We start from the raw sequence: 22,658 nt of genomic DNA, 5'->3' as shown, positions 1-22,658 counted from the left end.
AATAGCAACTAGTAATTGAACTGTACTTTCCTGTTTCAAAGTGAATTCAGGTCTTCAATCACTTGCCTTTGTTTTTTTGTTTGTGTCTGTATTATATAGTGCCCATAGCTTTCTCTCCCTTTGGCATTCTAAATAGATACATTACTCCCGTACACTTGCCTTGCCGCCACTGTTGACATATTCACGGCAAAGACGGTGGCTGATGAAGAATGGCTCTGTCATTGGGCTTCTCTGGGAAATAAACTAAAGATCACTCCATCTTTTCCTTCCCTACATTGTTTTTGTTTTCTTGCTTGAGATTCCTTCACTCATCATTCATCCGCTAACTGAATTTTTGCCTCAGTGGAATTATAAGCCATCACCAGCGCGAATGCGTCACGCCGTTGCTCTCCTCTCCCCCTTTGCGTCAAGTTGGAGATGCGCATCTAACCGATGCTAATGAGCTGGGTTTGATGTTGTTTACCGTGAAGACATTTGTGCTTGCTCTGGTGAGTGTCTTTGCTAAATTTGCCCATCTTCACGCTGCGTGGAAATCCATCAGCAGTAGCTTGGAGGCAATGTTGATTAATGTTATTTCATATTGTTTTGTCATGAACTTCTTGTGGAATATTGGATTTGTCTATGAGCATTGATTTATTTGTTTCTTTCTGATGGCAGATAAGAGACACATCACATTTAGATGAGTTAGTAAGCCCAAAAATATCTCACCTGGTACATGATGCATGCAAGTAAAGCTCCAAAGGCCCATTGACGGATGGCTAACACGTACGCATTCCAAAGAACAATGTATTCCTTTTGTCCGGGGATCAATTTTTCATCATTTTAATGAAAGCTGAGCAAATATAATCAAAGTAATTGCATAAATAATTCCAGGCCATTGCTAAAATAACGACCATTATGATTGTGTAGAACACGCTGGATTCGCCTAATCAGGAATCGCTGGGTTCCTGCTGCTCATGCAAATAATTTGGGTCATACGAATCCTCATCTGTGCATTAACAAGCAGCCTAACTACATTGATTTCTTCTTTCTGTTCCACCTCAAATCTCCTGCCACGCCGACAGGATCCGAATCAATCCTGTTTAGTGTTGTTCCTCAAGTTTGAAAGGTTGCACTAAATGACAATTGGATGGATCTCAGGACTGACTCATCCTATCATCATTTTGAATCGTAAGACAGTTGTTTTCTAAACTAGTATCCCCACACATTTTGCCCCGTCACTGCCTTCTAATTAGCATCCCATTGTATATCTATACTCTTGCGTGTTGTACTCCATTTTGCAAATCATGCAGAATGAGCTTTTTAGTCACACGGCGTACACTGGACATGCTCAGCTGATGCGCCAGCTGTGATGGGTGCTCTGTCACTGATGCATTGCTGTTAATTAACTCCCTAAAAGAATTTCACTTGGCATTCCCTCGGCACACTCGACAATAAACCCAATTAGAGCAAGCGCTGCATTATCTGACCACATGGTCGGAAGCTTGTCAACAGGCACACGCATGCCGGCTTTAGGTTGCATGGGAAGGCGGAACCGTCAGAAGCTTTTATGTGGCACATGTGACTAAGAATACTGAGGTCATTTTACTCATCTTAATGATTATGTTGTTAAATTTTATTGTTGAAAAGCCACAAGCAGGCGTTTACACACTCAACCAAATAAAAATAGCATTGGTAAACTGGGGGCCTGTACAAATTGACTTCGGCCAAACATCCTGAACCGGTCTGCAAATAATCACAGGGGACATGTCATCCAACATCTATGGATACATTTTTTCTAAATATGACTTCCAATTAAATACAGCAGGAAGCCAATCCAGACCATAGCAATGGCTGAGGTAAGCGGGAATGCCTGATATTCTGCAAGTGTGAGGAAGATGAGATGATGATATAGTGACTGCAGAGGAGTGAGCGTTTACCCTGTGGGCTCAAAAGGCTAAAGGTAAATCAGCAGACAGCACAATGTGTCACTCTGCATTCTGTCAGCAACACGGGCCAGTTATTTGTGGAGGACGCCAGCTATATACAATCTTAATGCTTTTGTTTTTGTCTTTCTTTCCTTCTGACGCTGCGTTGTGTTTACATCCCACCATTAAACTTGAGTCAAATATATATTACCCAGAAAGCCTTGTTGACATTTCATTCCGTCTTTTCATCCTTTCACTTTGAGGCACCCGAGTTGGAGCCGAGCGAATGCGGTGCGCACGCCGCCCGCATCTGTGTGTGTGTGAAAGCAGATCTGTTGCACGTCATCTTCCTCGCTTCCGCACTTTCCATGTCACACCCTAATGAATCCTGACTTTTATCGCTCATAATGCCCCCCAGAGTGTTGTTGAACACTTAGGGCACTCATAGACACGCACGCACGCACAAACACACACACGCACACACACAGCCATGCTAAGGCCTCCGGAGATATGAAAAGAGCTTGGACGGTCGCTATGTGTGAAAGAGAAGATGAGTGGATGGATGCATGAAAATGTGGGCACAGAATGCTCTGTAAGGATGCATAGAAAGGTGACACTGAGGTGACAGAAATAGATTTATACATATATATATATATATATATATATATATATATATATATAGGATGCTCAGATCCACTCAAATTTGTTGGTTTGCATGTTATCGCTCAGTCACATGTTTGTCCCTCGTGCCCTCTCCAGACTTTTTGGAGCAAATGCCAAAACGCTAGAGTGCTTTCTGCTCAGCCATCAACTAGATAACAACATCCTAAATGGATGCTCTTTGCAGCACCTAACATGGGATCAGGAAGTGCGAAAAGCATAAGTGGGGGTAATCATCGCCAAGCCTCTGATTATCCATTTATTCATCATTTACGTGTATCATATCTATTGCATCAATTGTAGTATGTAAACTAGAAAAGCAAGCAATTTGACAATTAGCAGATTGTCAGTGTCCAAAACTCTCGCTTGACCACGTGGAAAGTTTGAGCTTTTTCTCCAGAAAATTGGATGTAAGGGCTCGTCATGGTTTGACATTTTGTATTTTTACGTACCGTATTTTCCGCCCTATAAGGCGCACCTAAAAACCTAAAATTTTCTCAAAAACCAACAGTGCGCCTTATAGTCCGGTGCGCCTTATATATGGACCAAATTCCTAAATTTAAACTGGCCCAAAGCATTGTGTCATGAAATCAATCATAAGTGGCCCGCTGAAGACTATGAATCATGACTCAAAAAGACTATGGATCATTATTTTATGATTATAAAGTAATTCGTTCCGTCTGAAGTTGAAATAAAAAAGATAAAATGGAGAATGATTTGATTTGGATTCAAAATCTGACATGATGCATTAATGGTGCGCCTTATAGTCCGGTGCGCCTTATATAAGGATAAAGTTTTAAAATGGGCCATTCATTGAAGGTGCGCCTTATAGTCCGGTGCGCCTTATAGGCCGGAAAATACGGTATTTTGGACTGGGTACATTAGGCATTTATCGTGTTGGAGTACCCATGACCTGAAGCTGAGAGCAACCTTTCACACGCCAGGCAGCACATTTTCCAGCCGTAATTTCCCCCTAATCTTTTGACAGCGCTGATCGATAATACCATAATGACCAACAGCCAGTCCCCCGACATATGTGAAGCCATAAAACAAGCTGCACATATCACAAAAAGTGATGTGTTGACAATTTTTTGGTGATGTTACGGTCTCTCACTTTGCCATGGATTCTTTTTTTTGGTTTTGTTTTTACTGGCATATTTCTGCTCCCCTTGTTAGTTGAAGGAAAGAGGGGCGGTAATAAATGCTGCTTTGCATACTTAGACCACCCCGAGCTCGATTAACAACAGAAACACATGTGGGTGGTTAACATCATATTTGTTGTGATTGCAGCCTGCGTGCGTCTCAGCTTCTGCCAGTTTGCTTCTGCCCTGCAGGTACGCGGGGACTAGCGACCTCGTTGATGCAATTGAAAATGTGGCTTTTTGACTCAATTGCTAAACGTATCGTGTCCATTTTATGGCCTGGTCAGTTTGTGTCCGTGTGCCTGCGTAGAAGCGGATGCGAGCTCAGCATTTCAAACTGCTGAGTCTGAGGGAAGGTGTCACATGACAAACCTAGGGGACATTCTTTGTATGCTGCCCCTCACTTACACCTTGTGACCCGTCCCTCAGCATCTAGCCTTCCTCTTCACTCAATGTATGTTATTAAATGCTAAAGCTAATATGTGCAGCTCTGCTTACCTTTGAAAGTGATTCGGAAATTGTGCAGATTGCTCAACGACATGTTTTTTGAAATAGACACATAACAAAAGATTGACTTTGGTTGTTTAATTTCACACTTGATGTGTGGGCAGACATTCAAGAGACCCAACTATCTGTGTACAAGCAATACGAAAGTCTATTTCCTCAATTTGTCTGCTTTAATGGAGCGATCCCGGATGAACTGAGGTCCTACGCAAGAGCATCCAGTATTTACGGCCAGAAAAAAACATAAATAACTTCCTTTTCATTGTGCCACTGGGACAGCCAGGTAATGTTTGCACAACGCGGCCAAAGGGGGAAACCTTCCCTCATTCTGAGCCCACCACAGTAGCACGTTTTGCATGGTGGGAATTGGCGGTGTTTGCAAATAATCACCCACTTTGTGTGCGGCGGAATAATTTCCTGCTCTCCTTCCACTTTGGCAACACGGGAAAACTCTTAGAAATCCTGATGGAGTCTTGCTTTTTCTTTTTTTTCTTCCTCCCTCTTCCCTTGCTCTCTTTCATTTTCAAACGTCTGCATGTTTAAAAATAGAATAACTCAAATAGGGTGATTCATTTCACTCACTTTACACATCTCTTGCTGTAAATGGCTGTGGCACGCCCTCGAGAAAGCTAAAAACACAATGACCAACTAGTCGACGTCACGCTTTCAACATAATTGTGGAGTTGACTAGTCTGTGCCACAACTAGTGCTCCTACTATATCTTTAATTCAGACGGTGAATGCCCTGCATCGTTATTTTTGTGACATTTAGCGGCGCCAGATAGTTTAGTTGTGGTCCTCATCGTCGGTGACAGCAGTGATTCTTGGCAGAGCGACAACTGACTCAGTCCTTGGTGCCTTTCCAAAAACGAGACACGGCGAGAATTTTTGTCCTCCTCCTTGGCAGCGGTGCGCATTACAGCGACTGTAGGATACTCCTGCAGGTTCAAATGAGGCAGCAAAAGACTTTTAAAAGCTGACTGACTCATTATGAAGCTTGCCCAGTAACATTAAGCACATAAACAATGCGCAGCTTTATGGCTGCACTGTAGCTGGAAAAACATATTAAACAACACCAAGTGTCATTGAAATTGAGTTGCTCTTTTTTATTCTCCTAACATGTGCAAACGTGCACCATCAAATCAGACTCGATACAAGATATATATCTAAAAAATATATATATATGCATTTACGGAGCTAGAAATAATATTGCAATTTCCTCTTCTTGGCTTCCCTGCATCCCGACATAACCCCCCACTGCTGTCTTCCAATTCATGGAATGCACGGCTCTCTGAGCCCCCCCCCCCCCCCCCCCCCCCCCCCCGCAGTCTTTCCCCCAGCTGTCATCACCCACCGTATGAGGGGAGCCCAGAGTCATGTTTTTACCTAATGATGCATTGCCAAGAGGGGGGGGGGGGGGGGGGGGGGGGGGGGGGAGCGGACTTGACAGTAAAGAACCTCTTCTCGTTTGCGAGCATGCACACATACACACACGCTCATTTGCCAGATATACGGCAGGCGAGGATACACTGGAGGCACATACAGTAGAGCAAAAGCAACAGCAGTCTTTTGGACACATGCAAATTTTCAATAGTAGGAAACTACTTTGCAACTGGGGAAATTCATCTTTGACATGTTGAACCCAGAGTTAGTGTATGTTCTTGATGTGTGGTATATGTTAAAAAAAAGAATAAACATAAAAAAATGATTGTTGTATAATTTATTTCTATTATATTTTCATTTACCACATAACTGAGGCAAAGCTGTTTCCATGGCCAGCGCAGATTAGTTGGCAAACCCTGACTGTGCTTAACCTGTTACGTTTGATTTAGCGTAAGAAAATTATACTTTGCTACTGAAAGGAAAGCCCAGGAGTAAAATGAATAAATAAAAATTAAAAAAACACACGCATAAAAATATTTCTTGCAGCTACTTTTTTTCTGCAAATATAAATTTTAGATTCAAGATTATTCCTAATTTGTGTTGCTACTGTTCCATATTAATTTTGTACACTGGTCTTAAGATGGATAACTTTTAGATGTACAAAATACTTTTTCCCCCTGCAGACTGTCAGTTGCTTTTATAATGAGTTAAAGTCTTGGGATTTTCAAATATGTCAGCCATTTGGATAACAATGTATAATATTGCAATGTGCTTTAGGGCAGGCTTAGCAAAGTGTCTAGAATTGGATTTAATATGACTGTCAATATCCAGTCATGCTTTCACTTAAAGTACGTCAGATATAAGGCTTTTCCGTGATTTTTTTTTCCCAATATGTATTTTTAATAGAAAAAATGATAAACATGTATGATAAAGTCAAATGAACAATGTCATGCAGTACTTCCATCATGCATACGTATCGTGTGAGATTGTTTGTTTGCCTTTAATTTGCATGCAGATTATTTCGGCATTAGCTTATCTCTCTACCCCTCCCCCAGTTCAGATCCAGCCTCTCTCCTCTGGCTTTTCTCTTCCAAGCGTCTCATCAGTTTTTCTCTCTCTTTCCCTCTTTCTCTCTCTCTCTCTCTCTAATGAGATAACATGGCCACAGTGTTCGTCTTCCATTCGGCGACAGCCTCTGCGTTGCCAATTACTGCACAGTCGCCAGCTTTCTGTTTGCCTTTGGAGATTATACGTATCTCTGTTTGTGTATACAACCTGCAAATGAGACGTGCCGTTCAAAGGGCGGAGATACGTATCATCGACAGTTGCGCAATATATGCTGGTGCTGGTGCAGGCTTGTTTACTTGCAGACTATGGAAATCAATCCCCCCTTGGTCTAAATATCAACATTATTGACAATATTGACTCATAACGTTAAATATGCAGCCCGAGTTTCAATCTTGAGAAATATTTATTCGGGGAATTCACCCCGGAATTTTTAGAAGAACTGCTTAATATTGTAGTGGTCACTCGTAAGTTTACTAAAAAAACAAACATGGATTTGTTTTTCCCTTCTCATACTAGGAAACGTGTGTTCATGAGACATTTATCCGATAACTATAATGAGCGTTTAATGCCATAATGCGTCACACTTGATACCATCATTGAATCTAATCTTTTTTTTTTCTTCTTCTTCTCTCATGACATACGGATAATTACCTCAAATCGGCTTTTTCTTGACGCTAAAGATGCACTTTGCATTTCCTTCTGTGTTGATTCTCTTTATGGTGAATGGGCCACACACACGCGCACAAAAGGTCCTGTTTTGAATTGTGAATGGTTTATTTAAATAGTGTGAATGAACTGTCGAGAAAGAAGCTGCCGGAGATGCTTGTTAAGCCTTTTACCGATCATAGAAAGCTGCGCCGAAGGGCCTGTCTGTGATTCTATCCTTGTCATGGCTGTCGCTCCCGTTTAGGCTTGCGGCCCCCTACATAATGTCTCCAACACGCGCGTAAAGACTCCGAAACACATGCCCTGGACAGCTCCGTCTGACACTGCAAACATGAAGAAGTTGAAAATATACAGAACATGCTTGCAACTGGCATTTTAGTCCGACTCAGAGGTCAAAGCACATCTCAAGCACGTGGTTACTTTGACAATTCTAAAGATACATTCACTCACACCGTCAACGTTAAGCCTCCGTAGTCAGTGACCTCGTCTTTTCAAAACCAATAACCCTGTGTCTGTTTTTGTCCGTGTATTTTCTCCTTTCTCACCTTCTCCGCCTTAAGAACGCAATTAAATTCCTGAAATGTTTGCTTCTCTCTTCACCAAAGAATTGGTCAAGTGCTGCTTTTATACTGGAGGCATGTCAACGACAGGCTTCAAGCAACCTCCAACTTTGTAGCCTGGACTGCTTCATTAACTAGAGAGCCTTTAGATTTGTATCCAAAAGTGTTTGCGTCCACTCGGTTGCATGAATGACTTGCATGTAGCTAATCTATCAAAACGAGTGCTTGCGATGGCTCATGGATGGATGACCTTTGGGGCCTCCCTAGGGTCTTGTCGCATCATGCAGGAGAGCTGGACCATTTATTCGACCCTGCTACGTTCAGGGTACTTTATATTTCAGGACAACTCGGTGCTTGTCAGATGCAGCACACACTGTCAGGGCACTTCAAGCAAAGCCAAGTCCACCATCCCCCAAGGTGCACTGCCAGTAAATGTTAAGACAGGTGTTTACATATTCACTTTTACTCAAGTCGATTTCCCCAGCTGATCTGAAATTTTTTAAAGTGCAGCTCTATTTCTAATCCGCGGGCCACCAGCGCTCTTGCCGAATGAATACATCATACACTGTGAATCATGAATAACAATTTGAAGTGCTCAAGTATTCCTGATCCCAACCTTGGGTACTCTCCGTAAGTCTTACCCAGCCAAAAAAAATAAGGTGCAACCGCTGATATATACCACACCTCCCCCTTTTTTTTTTTTACTTTTTACAGAACTGACACATGCTGACTGGATGTATTACTGGGCCCAGCTATGATCGCATATCTGAGTATGAGCGCGCACATCCACGGACACACGCGCGCACACTCAAAATTGGACACATACTGAGGCGCAATGGCATTTAGGCGATGACATTTTCCAAATGACATTTTGTCTACGGCCAAATCCATACTCGGGGAGCATGAACCGTAACGCTGCCGTGGAACGCCGCTGTAGATCTGCACGTAAATGCCCCCCCCGTAATAGACCAGGAGCGATCGAGCCTGATCGATTCCCTCTTAATCCACTGTAGGGCTTTCTAGTGCCTTTCAAAACACAATTCCATTGAATCGATCATCCATCTGAAGAGTTTTGACCTTGCAAAGCCCTTACTATCGTTTTTATCCATGGACAGACGCGTTCTTGTTTGCATTACTGCTCTTTCTGTGGCCGCATAAACCTTTCATTTACTCTAATCAATATGTGGTGTCAGACAGCCAAATACCTTTTGCATCTTTTTTTTTGCTAATGTATCATGCTGTCTGAAGACAAAGGATATGACTTGCTGTAACGAGTAGGTAAAGACTCAAAGATGTATTACATACAATTATTCAATTGGGTAGTACTTGACATGATGGCCCTCAAGACTATACAATAGTCCGGCAGACTACAAGAAAATAATGTATCCACATTTCCGTTATAGGCTTACCAATAAACAAATCACGTCTTATTATTGGCTCCAACTGTCTCATAAAACCTGGAAAATGAAGAGTATATCATTTTCCGGCTTGCAACAAAGCTAAGCTAACCACCCTCTCATGAATACGATGAGGTCTGAGTTAAATGAGGGGAAACTTACAATACAAACACTATGCCGTGTGATGCCATTTTCAACCACTGCTAACAGCAGCCTAATGGTGTGGCCTGTGATTTTTGTTCACCCATTTTTAAGATTGAACCAGCTCAGTGAATAGTCCATTTGAAACAATGGCCAATCACTGCATAATATACCACATGTGAATTCCCGGAGGGGAAGAATTTGGAGATTGTTCCGTGATCTGTACGTGAGATCCAGACAATCTGTTACTGGGGAGAGATAATCACAGACGAGTTAATCATTAAAGCTGCTCAACAACACCGATTCAATCACACATGCAAAAAGCCATTTAGGAGATGGATGAATGTGGGGAAATGATGTGAATAAAAGCTGCCGTAAAGTTAAGGTGCAGCCATTTAGAAGTCATTTTTGTTTGCAGACGTGTTTGTTAATATGTGCAAATATGATGTCATGAATTGAATATTGACCCGACTTGTTTTGAATCGCAAAATTGAAGGGATTTACTATTGCTGCACCAATATAAAGAAGATTTCCTATTTTCCCGCATCATGGCAATCCAGAGCACATTTTATCCATATACTTGTCATGCATTAATTCTACCAGGGATGAAACTAAGCAGACACGTTGAATGGCTTTAGTGTTTCTCAGCCAATTTTGTATTCTAGATTGAGAAAATTGCATCCTAATCCCTTTTCTTTGAGCCTTTATGGCGCCCCAAAAAATAAATCATTCCACTTTTAATGCCAAACGGTGTATTAATCTCGGAGCATTTACATTTCTACAGGCTCCTGCGTGTGACAAGCGACACTAAAGCCACCATAAAGACAGAGGAAGCTGAGTCTGCATGCATATCTTTTTTTTTGGGCCAGTTTTGCAGTTTCCTGTTTCCAGCCCTGAAATGCATGCAATTGTACCCGGCCCCGCCCCCTCGAGACACACAATAGAAAAGGCGACAGACAGCAGCATGGATAAGAGAAGTCAGAGGCAAGTCAGAAACAAAGAGAGATGTTTTCATTTTGTCCACTGAGCTTCTAAATAATTTAATGAGGGGGAGATCTGTCAGCGTGTTTGTGTGTTGAATATTTATAATGCATATGAAACTGTTATGGGCCAGCTGCTAGCAGTCTTGCATCTCAGATCTCTTGCCTTTTTTTTTTTTAAAGGTGTACTCCAATTTGAAGAATCTAAAAGTAGTGTCAAACACAACAAATAACCCGGTCCCACTCTGAAGCGGTATTGCTGGATATGTACTGTATAAAGAGGCAAGCTGTGCTATTTTGTCTGCTACCTCTTCTTTAACACAGACAGGAAAAGTGGAGGTATTGATGCTATAATTGGCTAGAAAAGTCATCCTCGGAATTTAAAGGAGTTTCACTGGCGATGCATGAAAGAGTAGCAGCACATCATCCTCTCAAAATGTGACCAAGCGCCATCTATTTCAAACATGTGCTCTGAGGCTGTTTTCTGGAACAGCGCCTCGGAGTTAAATAAGCAACAGCTATCCCCAAAACAGAAGTGACAGGGTCCTCCACGAGGATTTTTGCAAAGTCTCTCTTTGTGTACATCAGCGTGTCTTGTCCATAGGCCAAAGTGAAAGGGGCTCTTTTAGCGCTTCCTGTCGGGAAGGACTTGATTTCTTTGCATTTCAGATGATTTGAGAGTGTGAGACGCTTTAACATCAGCTCTACCTGCTCAATTCTAGCAACTGTGAAGAGGGTTGGGCTCAAAGCTTCCCCTAGGCTGGATATTTGCACTTTCCCTTTCCCTTTCCCTTCAAGGAAAAAAAGCTTGATCTTAGTTGTTTATTGGACTCTGGCTCATTAAAAGTATGATGAAAGTTTACTTATATGTTGTCAGGATGTTTGGATCTTCTGGTTGTTGTTTTTTCCTAAACATGGTGAAAGTAATTCATGAGCGCTCTTTCTATATCCGATAAAAGCTTATTTGTTTATGTTGACGATGTAACAGATTCTGTTTCCTTTCAACAAAACTCTTGAGATGATGCTAAAAGCGGCTCACAGAATTCAGCTTCATTATTATCCATGTTTTTCCAAGTGCACAAGTCTTGGTGGTAAAAAGTCTTGGCCCGGTTTAGAGCTGAAATGTTTTATATGCTATCGGCTCTTATTATGGATCAAACATGACAGTTAATTAAAAAAGCGGCTTGGGGCTAATGCTGCAATTTGGCCACAGTTGTTTATAATAATCTCAATTAGGATTTGCAAAAGGGTTTGTTTGTTTGGGGTGGTGCACATTTATTTTAAAACAGCTGTGCATAAGCTGAGAAATAGAAGAAGGCTGATTTGAGGGAGAGAGGTCATTTGATGCCCCCCCCCCCTCCCCTCTTCTTTATCTTGAATCTATAAAGGCCCAACATCAAGTTTCCTCCCTGTGGCCATCATCTCATGTGACTTTCATCAGCACAGCCACCACCTCACTGTCCTCGCCTGCAGGTATTGGCCCACCCAGCCTGCTTGACTTTGCACTCATTAAAATGGTGACAAGTCCAAAAGGAGGGGGCATGTCTCTGAAATTTGAACCCCTTGAAAAAAGTAACATGTGACGTGCGTCGAGTTGGCTGGTGTTCAGTATGCACCGAGGGTGATGGAGGAGAGCTGCGCGACCTTTTCACCGGCTCACATTCACGTGTATCTCCCCGCCCCCCATGCACTCCATCCTTCCACTCATTTTTCCCAATGCTGATTGAGGATGGAGAAGGAAGGGTTGAGAGAGGGAGCATCACGTCTCAAAGAGAAGGTCAGAGCTCTGTTTGATAGCCTTTTGTCTCCTTTCCAAAAACAGCGCCGCTAATAGCTACCCATAGGCCACTTTATAATGATTGGGCCTTATCTTCAGACACACACAGAGACCATCAAGCGCAGACACCAGCCAGCGTCTTTATGGTGGCGAGCAGGATCATTTGTCTCCAGTGTAGAAAGAGCCACATTTGTTATTTTGGGGTTTTACACTAACAAAAGTGAAAGGGAAGGGCTGCTATTTCTCCCATTCAAAGCTCTGATATCAGGGCTATGTTATCTTGCGCTTGGTTCCAATCATGTTGAGCCCAAACACAATCCATTCTCGTGATATAACAAGTGCTGGACTTATCAGGTACTGTACATTGTGCAAAACTGTAAAAGTCCAGACTGTAGTTTGCAGCACAAGACGGAACACGATGGATAAATATACGTAGCTGTGTGTCATCTGTTCCCAAAAAATGGAATTGTTGACACTTATATGATGCACTAATCAAATTTATTCTTAGCCTCACACCATTGTGAAGATGATGTATAATTTCATCATTTGATATGACACAAATAGATCTCCTACTTGCCAGAGTGCCGAGGTGTTTTATCGGGATAGCTAAGAAGGCTCAGAGGATCCTGAGGCATTGTGTCATTATTTCCATAATTCTGTTTTTGTTTTTGCCTTTTGCATTTTGACACCTTGAGGATTTGCCTCTGTGGCATTTGGAAGAAAACGGAGCACAGGTGCCAAGTGAGGCATTTTTATAAAATAATGATTCTCTAATTCCTTGCTGTTTGATACACTGTGCTCAAATTAACTAGGGTGACTGGATCTGCTAGTTCGTTTTGTCGGAAATTCAAGTGAGCAAGTGCTCGCTAACCAACTTGCTGTTTTCCTTTTTGGCAGCTGCGGCAAACTTGAAAAAAAACATGTGTGCTAATGGAAGGCATGAGAAAAGGGCTAAGAAAGTGTGCATATTGATGTGTAAGTGCTTCCTGAGAATGTTGGGGGAGATGAATTGCATTGCACTGTGCTGTAATTTTGAGGAGCTGAGGGGATTGAGCTTGGAGACTTGAGATAGCGACTGGGGGGGATCAAGTCATTCAGCGCTTCAAATGGCTTTGAAAACCAATCAGACCAGCGCACGCTTTCTTTACAACTCTCTCTCTCTCTCTCTCTGCATGTGTAATTCACTTGAATGAGAATGTGTATATGCACGCGCTCATTTGATCGTTCGCGTCCAATTTCAGCTCAACTATTTACGACTATATTATTTATAACTAAATAAAGTAGCCAAGAATACGCCTAATATACTTATCAGACCAAACAGGGAAGCTCGACACCTTCGGGAGAAGTTGCATCATATGGATTATAAATTGCAAAGCCGATATACCATTACCGTCTCTGAATTGCACCCACATGAATTTCGTCACGAGTCTTCGATAGTCTGAACAAAAGGTGAAGCTCTGATGGTCTTACTACCTTCAAACTAGTATGCTGAATGGACTTGGGCTGCACGACATTCACATCAACTTGCATTGTCCTAATTACAATATAGAGGTTTCTTCCATGGTCTGCACCATATGTTGGTATGAGAATATTGTGTGATGATATGGTCTGTGTTGTTTGGTCCAACGTTGGCATGACATTGGAGGCCATATTGTCATATTTCCACCCAGAAATGTCCAGATGAGACATGTGGCAATTAAAATGGTTTAGCTGTAGTCTTTGTCCAGCCTCGCATTTTTTTAGCACATGATTGATGACATCATGACACATAACGATCCATAGCTTTAAATAACATTGTTTTGATCAGCTCCATCTGCGTCTTTGTTATGTGGCACTACATTCTAAATAAAGTATGCACTAAATAATAAAGCCAATTCTCAAATGATACATCCATGTGGGGATAGAACAACCCATGGAAGAATTCCACAAATGTCTTCATTAGACTCATTTATGCATTTTCAAAAGGAGCTCTCCAGCTACGCAAGTGACAAAGTCAACAAAGGGATGAACAAGCTATTTTTTGCATCTGGACTATTTTCCAACCAATCACAGCTTCTTCCACCTACTCTAACATGGCAGTGAAATAAAATGATGACACCTCATTTCAGACGTTGCATTGCTGTCTTCATGACTGGAGGCAAACGTTACATCATGTCGCAGGTTGTACTTAGTTTGCACGAGGACATACTTTTCATTTAAATGGACGCAGAGCAGTATGAGTAGTCATTTAAGAAAGAAAACAATTATGTTAAATGTGGAGAAACACTTTGCAGTCAGGGCCCATTATTTGGACCCTGTGTAATTATCGGTGCCATTTGTTGTTGTTCTTTCAGACATAATTGGCTATTGACCCTTATTTCAAGTGGGCTCTAACGCTTTCAGCCCATTCTTGCACATTTCCATTGAGGAGTGTAGACCTGACACAGTGTCCTTGTCCTTTCCTCAACGTAGTCTTACAGCAACTCTTCCTCTCTTGTGCTTTCGTCCACTCTTCTACAGGAGCTGCAGTTTGAGCGCCTGACCCGGGAACTTGAGGCCGAGCGTCAGATCGTTGCCACCCAGCTAGAGAGATGCAAGCTGGGATCGGAGGCCGGCAGCATGAGCAGCATCAGGTGACCCTTTTTTTCCTTTTGCATGTGTCGCCTGTCTGTTTTTGTAGAGCTATGAGTGCCTCTGCTATCAACAAAGCTGATTTCCATAGCACCGTGTGTTATCGGTTTCCCAAGTTCTCGTGGAGGGTTTAGTTTTGAGCTTTCACCCTCTTAAATGACCATATGAAGTCCAGCAAACTTTCCGCTGTTGAACTTCTTTTCCGACGATGCGGTTGTGCGAGTCAGAAATGGATGAGCAGATAAGTGTGACCTACATGCTAATGAGGGAGTTTAATACTAACATTCCGACTATCGTGCTTGCCATCTGCTCACATTAAATCACCTTCCTCGGAACTAGAAAAATCCACATTGTGAATCAGGTAGAAGGTTGGATTTAACTTGTTTACTTCTCAGAGTGTTCTTTGGGTGTGTGTTTTTGTTTTCGCCTCTTGCGCAAAGTCAAAGTGCCAACATTCATATGAAGGCAACGTTCCTCTGACTCCCTGCAGCAACTTATTGTACATGTACGCAAGCCTGGAAGGGGTCCAAAGAAAGACGCCCCGCGGAAAAAAACAAAACTTTGGAACTGTTTTTTACTGCTGTTGAAAAAAAATAGTTTGAACCCAAAACAATTCTGCTGAATGGTAAACTTTCTTAACTTGTGGCATGTACCGGGAACACATTTGCCTGATGCTTTAGATAATGTCTACATGAACAACCTGTTTGTGGGGGGCAGCACTAGCCTGTCTGCTGTCTCATGGTTGCGTCATCCTTTGCTAATCACACCAGATCTAGAGGATTAGTTGCGCTTATGCCCGCTGGGAGCTCATTATGCCGCTGAGTCAACGTTGATCCCTGCGTTGCACTTAAACTTGTCAATGCGCGTTAACTTGTACGTGTGATGTGCGTTTGACGTCCCTGTGTGCGCATCATGTGTGAATTTGTCCGGCTTTATTTCGCCTCACTGCCTTGATTGACGTTATCCTTTTATTCCAATTGTTCCCAGCGCTAAGTAGAGATAAGAGTGTCTATGATATGACTGTGAATGTCGAATAGCTTTTAGTGAAATGCTGCTGACCTTTCTGTAACATCAATACTCATTTTCCTGTACTTCAGTAGACAATCCATGACAGATTGCATCTAAATATACAAATCTTTTCTTTTAACCAGATAGACTGAAAGCTCAAGCTGAGCCTGCTAATGTGACTTTATATGGTATCATATCAAAGATGTTATCATTTACACAGTGCATGCATGTGATCTGAGTTGGGGTTTTCGATTGAGTGTTTAAGAGCAGAGACAACAGCTTGATTTTCATCATTTTCTGTTTTTGTAATCATTCAGATTTGACAGAATTGTGAACAACTTTGCTGAGTCAACTTATACTTTTTTTTTTCTTCAGGGTTTTAAAGTTTGATAGCCAGACCCGAGTATTTATTTGACACGCAAGTGAGTTAGATTGATGTGGGGTTGTCTATCTCTCTTTTTCTAGTCAAAATAAATGGTGTGTGTTCTTGTCAGTCGATGTCTTGAGTCAAACAATTCAGGAATCTCCTTGGACTGCTCTACAGAATAGTTGAGCTGAAAGACGGCGCTGTTGTGGGACCAGCCCTGCGAACATCTGTTCACACTGATCTGCTGGCGTGCAACACAGCAGCACCGTACAGCAAGGAAACACACATCTGCGTATAGAAACGATATGGGCTCACACAGGGGCTAATTTATCATATTTCTAACATTAGTCGGAAGTGGCAGCCGGTGGGGAAACTCCTTGCTCCTGCTGTCTTGCGTGTGCTTGACTGGCTGTGTAGCTCTGGGCCTCTTTTTCTTTTCTTTTTTTTTTTAAAAAAAAAGAAAAAAGCTCAATCACATAACTCACAGTTGATTTAGCTCAGTTGGAAATGCCCCGAAAAAGATAAAAGCGCAAATGGTGCAAAGATTGGCCTGCATGACTTCACTGAGGAATAAATGCTTTCAACTCTCTTTGATACTTACCTGGTCTGGGCAAAAACGACTTAACTGATTTAGAGAAAACTTTGTTAAAGCATCGACGTGAGCCAAAAATACTCCAATGTCTTTTTTTAATTTTTTTTTTATGGGAATCCATATTAAGCTAAGAATCGAAACAGATGATATACTGTACTTTATACTCCAGGGATAACCTGTCCGCTGTGTTCCTGGCCAATAAAATTGAACACATAATACTGGAGATTAGTAAAGGAGTGCATCTTCCGTGAGTGGGCTTGCTTTTGTCTTTATGTAATTTTGGTCTCAGAGGGGGATAGATAGACAGACAGTTTTCCATGCTGAGGGTGGTAACGCTGCACAGAGGTAGCGGAGGAAATGGAGAAAAAAGAAAAGGAATGAGAAAAGCTAATAGATAGCTTTCATTACCCCATGGCAGCACCACAGAATGGCTTCATTGATTTATTATTAGTATTTTTTTATTTATTTTTCGCTCTTTAGTTCTTGCTTCATTTGTCCTCTGACCAATTGCTCTCTACCCTCTCCCATTCATTGCCTTTTATTTTGAAATCTTACTAGATTGTTTGATATTTACATATCGTTCTATGCCTGTTTCATCCTCAAAGACCCGACCACAAGTGTCTCTGACAGTATGGGTTTCTTATGTATTATTCATTCAAAGTCTGCAGGATGTCTCCTCTGCTTTTGTTGAGTCCATTTGCCTTTCACAACCGTATTTTGGATCGTTTGATTAACAGATGTTATTATTGGCATGGTAATTGGTAAACAAATTAAAAATAATAGTAATAAAACATATTGTCATGTATGGACTCGTTTACTCGGAAGTACATTTGTCTTGTAACTTTGCCTACTAAATATTTGGCTGCTTTGGGCATGTCACAGTGTACGTATGTGCATCATCCCGTCATTTATTTATAATGCTTGAGGGTCATAGCATGTGGATTTGCTCTATACTGTCAACAGACAGATTCTGGCTTTAGGCTCCCCCTTAGGTTTTAGCTGCAGACACAAATGCAGAAAACAGAACCAAAAATACGAACGAAAACAGTGATGGATTCTCGTCTTTGCACATTATTACATTACCTGTATCCTTTCTAAAAAGTTGTGCCTGACTGCTGACAGCTTGAATTTCATGCAGGGTAATAAAAGTTTCTATAATTTATCAATGTGGAAGACGTGACAGAAAGGAAATCGAAGGCATCTTAATAACCAGTCATGGGGACTTTGCGAAGGATACGTTACTTTTCAAAGCATCAAGCTCAAAGTCACAAGTAGATGGGAATACTGAGAAGTGTGAGGTGTAAAGTTCATGTCCTCAGGCTATAACAGCTTTTAGCTTACACATCTTTCAAACTCCCCTGAGGCAAGGTCAGTGGAAGGTAAAAAGTGATGGATTGTATTCATGAATGTTTTTGCTGTGGTGTGAAAAAGAAATCAAGAGAAATCCAAATGAGTTAGTAGTCAGTCTGCGTGCGCACGTTTCCCCCAATTGCGTGCTGGGGGATTCGTTATTCCAATGAGGAAGTGCCATCAAACTATGCATCAAAAGTCCCTTTCGCGACACATTTTACAAAGTAGTAGTTTGATTTGGAAGACAACACAATAGACACAAGGCAATGACAACATTTGTGTTATTTGTTTTGGTCAAAAAAGATTTGCTTGAGAAATATTTTGTGTTGTTCCCGTTGCCCTATGGGAGCGATGATCCTGTCAGTCAGTGGATTTGGCATAGCGAGGCTAGTTCTGTGCAAAGGTCATCATCATAAGATTTGTTGTTTTAACAATGCTGTAACACTAACAACTATTTACTGCTGTCATTCTTTCGCCCAGTGCAATCAAAGCATACTGTTCAAACAGAAGAAATACAGAAAAGGTCAAACGTAGATGAACTGGACTAAATGAGTTCATTTGTGATTTAATGTAGAGGGCGGGACGGCCGCATACCGACAATATTCCGATTTGAACCTGCGGTTATCATTTCAGCGCTTTTTACATGCTCCTTTTTCTGTCCCTGGTCACTTTCCTATTTTTTGCCCAGACTAAAATACTATCCAATTAGATTCCTTTATCTCACTATAGCTCACTCTCCTCTCTCAACTTGGGTGATAATAGAGGGATCCATCACACCATTAGCTGCAGGCGGTTTTATAAGCTCAGCAAAACGCTGCATAGAGAGAACTCAAATTATAGGCCATAGACTTGCACCTTAAAATATGCCCCATGTTGGCATTTGTATGTGTGTGTATATGTGTATGTGTGAATGATGATAGCAGGAGTCACGCTCCCTCCTAATGACTGATGATACATTTCCAGCAGGGGAGGAGAGAAAAATGGTGGCAGGTGGGCACATCTCTCAACCGACTGCCGGGACCAATGTCTATCGTTCTGTCTGTGTCTATCGTTCTTGTTTCCTCGCACACTTTGATCTATTTGTCTCGTGAATTACATCTTTGTGCTTTTTTTTACTGGCACAATAATGTATCCTAAGTGATGGAAACAACCAATTTGACTTAACTGAGATCATTCCATTGGTTAAAAACAATCAAAATATTTATGATTATTATAGTCAGTTTTATTTTTAGATTTGATGTGTTTATTTTAATTTTTTGTAGCATTGTTGTTATCAGCTGTTGCTGTTAATATTATTATTAGAAGCAAGTGTAGCAATAGTAGCAATTATGTTACGGGCAGTATTTTTTTTCCATCTGTCCCTCCATTGTCCTGGTTTTAATCAAGGTCAGGTCATGGGGACAATAGCCCAAACAGGGAAGCCCAGACGTCCCCCTCACCCAGCTTGGGTTATCCCCGGGGCCTCCTCCCTGTGGAATGTGCCTGAAACCCGAAGCCATCCTAACCGACACCTCATCGATGCAGAGGAGCACCTAGGATTCTTTCTGCACCTCACTAGCAATAATGCACAGAAATAATGTGATTGGATTTTGGATGCAGGTTTGGATATTTGCCAAGTAAAGATTTATAAACAGTTAGAATTTTGGGAAATTTTATGTGTCCAATATATGTTAAGTACGCTTAGCCAGTAATCTGATACACTGAAAATGAATGATTTCTCCGCTAAAAGCACAGAAATAATCCAGCTCAATTTCTTAGTTGCGTTTTCGCCCGATCTTTGTTGGGGTAGATGAATTGGGTTCTTTCCAAGATGTCAAATGATGTCAGCGTTGTTTTGATATGACGTGCTTTGCCAAATGTTCATCTGTCTGTCATTCAACTTGTGACTGTGAAGCCTGATAAATGGGCTGTGTTTATTTCTGTCAGAGTCAGCAGCTGGTGACTCCATGTCAGCGGCAAAGGAGATAGAGGCCTTTAGGGCAACAGTAGCATTGGGGGAGTGTGTTTGTGCTTCCCCCCACTCTGAGGGCAATTTGGGGAGGGAGGCTTGGTTCATTAAACATGCAAATGAATGCTTATCTTCCTCCAACACCAGATATTGCTGCAAATAGATAAGAAGCAACCATAGTTGGATGCCAGAGAGGCAGACGTAGAAAAGGGAGAGGAACACTGCAAGCAAAACATTGACGGTGAATAGCAAAAATTGAAAAGAGTGAGTGCACACTTGGTGGAATGCCATTAGCCACATTGTTTAAAAAGTCATTTCCGCTTGTAAATTATACAAGACTGCACCTGATGGCTATTCACCAACTTTTAGCACGCTGGTACGAAGCAGCAACGTAATTCATCAGTTTTTTTTTGCATAGTACCATTATGTTGGTTTGCCCTACAGACCACTGTGTTGATCCAAACCAGTTGATAAATGTGCCAGAGATGTATAATAATAGCGTCCATTCCTTTATTTTTTAACCTCCTATCCATAACGCTTCAGTGTATGGGGATCATCAACTTAACTCCTTTGGTGCTTGTGTAATGTTTGGAAAAGTCCTTTATTGTGCATTTATGTGGAAATAATCGGCTTTGTTTCTCACACAAGATCAGGAAGTATGTGTTTAAAGCATTTCTCGCTTGTATTTTTGCGGCTGGATGCTTACAGTGACATTTTCATCTGCGGCTGAGCGAAAACTTTACAACCGGATTAATTGAAAGCGGATTAGAAACGGTTTTATTAGAGAGAAATAAGTGCTTTGGAGAAGAAAAATACCCCTGGTCGTCTTTTGGGATGCCACCGCAGAGTAAACAAAGAATGATAGTTATCGCAGAACCAGAAATTAAATGTACTGAGCTTGGCTGATCAATGAATGAAATATTTACATTGCACAAAATGTATCAATTCCATCCCGAAAAGTTCTACAGTTTCTCCCTTAATTTGAAAGTCTAATAACTATAAGCACAGAAAAGAAGACCGAAATAGACGGAAAAACATTTGCCATTTTATCCAGCACGATTCCCGACAGGGATCCTAACACATGAAATCAAATCAAAGACCAGACAAATTATTTATAAGATGAATGCATTGAAAATCAAAATAGTCTCTATTTTATTGCCTGACAAAGAATCGTATCCGAGCTAGCAAGATAGTAAAGCGAGTGTAAATTAAGATGAAAAGTAGCCACGAAGGCTACGTGGTTTTAGATTGTCCCGTGATGAGTGATTTGGTGCTGTTGGGACCTGAACTGGTCTCTCGCTTGCTGAGGTGAGTGCGAAAACATAGATCAGAGGAAGCAAAGCTTTTGTTTATCATGCTTTGTTGACATTGGAGCCTTCAGGTTACAAGTTTGGGGGAAAATAACAAACATCTGCTCTGGCCTTGTATGAATCGAGATAGGATTATTTGCAACATACTATTTTGTGGGTGAGTCCAGCTCTTAGCAGAGAGACAGACAAATCAGCCTCACCCTGTTGTGTCCCACTACCCAGGTAGCTGCAGCCTGTTTGTGCGCCCTCTGGGTTTTAGATGAAGTTGTTGAGTCATTGTAGTCTAGACGTGATGATATACTATGATAGCTCGACCGGCCACTCTCTCTCACTACTTAATTAAAAGCTCCTGTCTCACGGTTTCATTGCCTGTCACATCCGATCCTTCTCATCCATCAACTTCATACGGCTTCCAATATATTCCCACAAACTGTATCCATGCAATCATGTGTGTGTAGCTTGATCAAATTTGACACCTCCACACACCTCCACTGAGTGTGTTTTGCGGTCCGCAATGTTATTTGTCTCCATGTTGTGAAACATTTGCTGTCAAGCCAGTAGTTGCACTCGAAAAATGGGAAGCATGAGTAATAGGTTCGCAGTGAATGACAGTATTATTGTTTTCTTATTGAGTACTCTTTTGATGGCTTGAGTGATGGATTTGATAATAGTGTACATCTATTCAATTTGCTCCATTGGGATTCCAAATGTTACCTGTTGAGCGGCAGCGTGCACACAAGATTAAGGTACCGATATCTCTCTTTTTTTTTTTTTTTTTAACACATCTTTAGCACGTCTGTCTCACAGAGAGGAATTGAGTTCTTTCTTCTCCCTCTGCTCCTCTCATAAAAATCATATTTCTGAAGCAGCTAGTTCAGGGTATAAGAGCCGAGCTCCTGAAGTCATTAGGGATGGGCTCCAGTTATCCACAACCTTAATGAGGATAAATTGCATAGAATATGAACGAGCTGTAGTGTCATATAAAGTGAATTTAACCCTGGTCAAAAGCAACTTTTAATTTTTACTTCTGTGTGTCCCTAAATGTTTTTTGACGCAGATTTTTTTAATGACTTTATTCTCACCTATCGGGTTTTTGAGATCATGTTTTGTTTTGAAGTTTGACCTATAAAAAGTTGCACAGTGGGGAACTTACCATGCGTTTGATTGTATAGCAAAGACATTTCAGAAATAAATGACACCCGGTGATGAATTATTTGATGAGTATTACTCCATATCCATATTATGGAATAATATTGAAGAAAAAAAAGTGGCATTATATCGGGTACCAT

The 22,658-nt window shown here is 41.5% G+C and overlaps 1 protein-coding gene across 1 annotated transcript in view; it reads left to right on the top strand.

The window, feature by feature from the left end:
• ctnnd2a (catenin (cadherin-associated protein), delta 2a) overlaps positions 1 to 22,658 on the top strand; it is a 115,301-nt gene that overhangs the window by 25,033 nt on the left and 67,610 nt on the right. Inside the window, exon 4 of the mRNA XM_061265843.1 lies at positions 14,684 to 14,796. Coding sequence (XP_061121827.1) covers positions 14,684 to 14,796 — 113 coding nt within the window. The remainder of the gene's footprint in view (positions 1 to 14,683; positions 14,797 to 22,658) is intronic.

This window comes from Syngnathus typhle, linkage group LG19 (assembly GCF_033458585.1).
Source record: "Syngnathus typhle isolate RoL2023-S1 ecotype Sweden linkage group LG19, RoL_Styp_1.0, whole genome shotgun sequence".
Taxonomy (NCBI): Eukaryota; Metazoa; Chordata; class Actinopteri; order Syngnathiformes; family Syngnathidae; genus Syngnathus; species Syngnathus typhle.
Note: the sequence above shows the minus strand (reverse complement) of the source record. Positions and strands in the feature narration are given on the sequence as shown.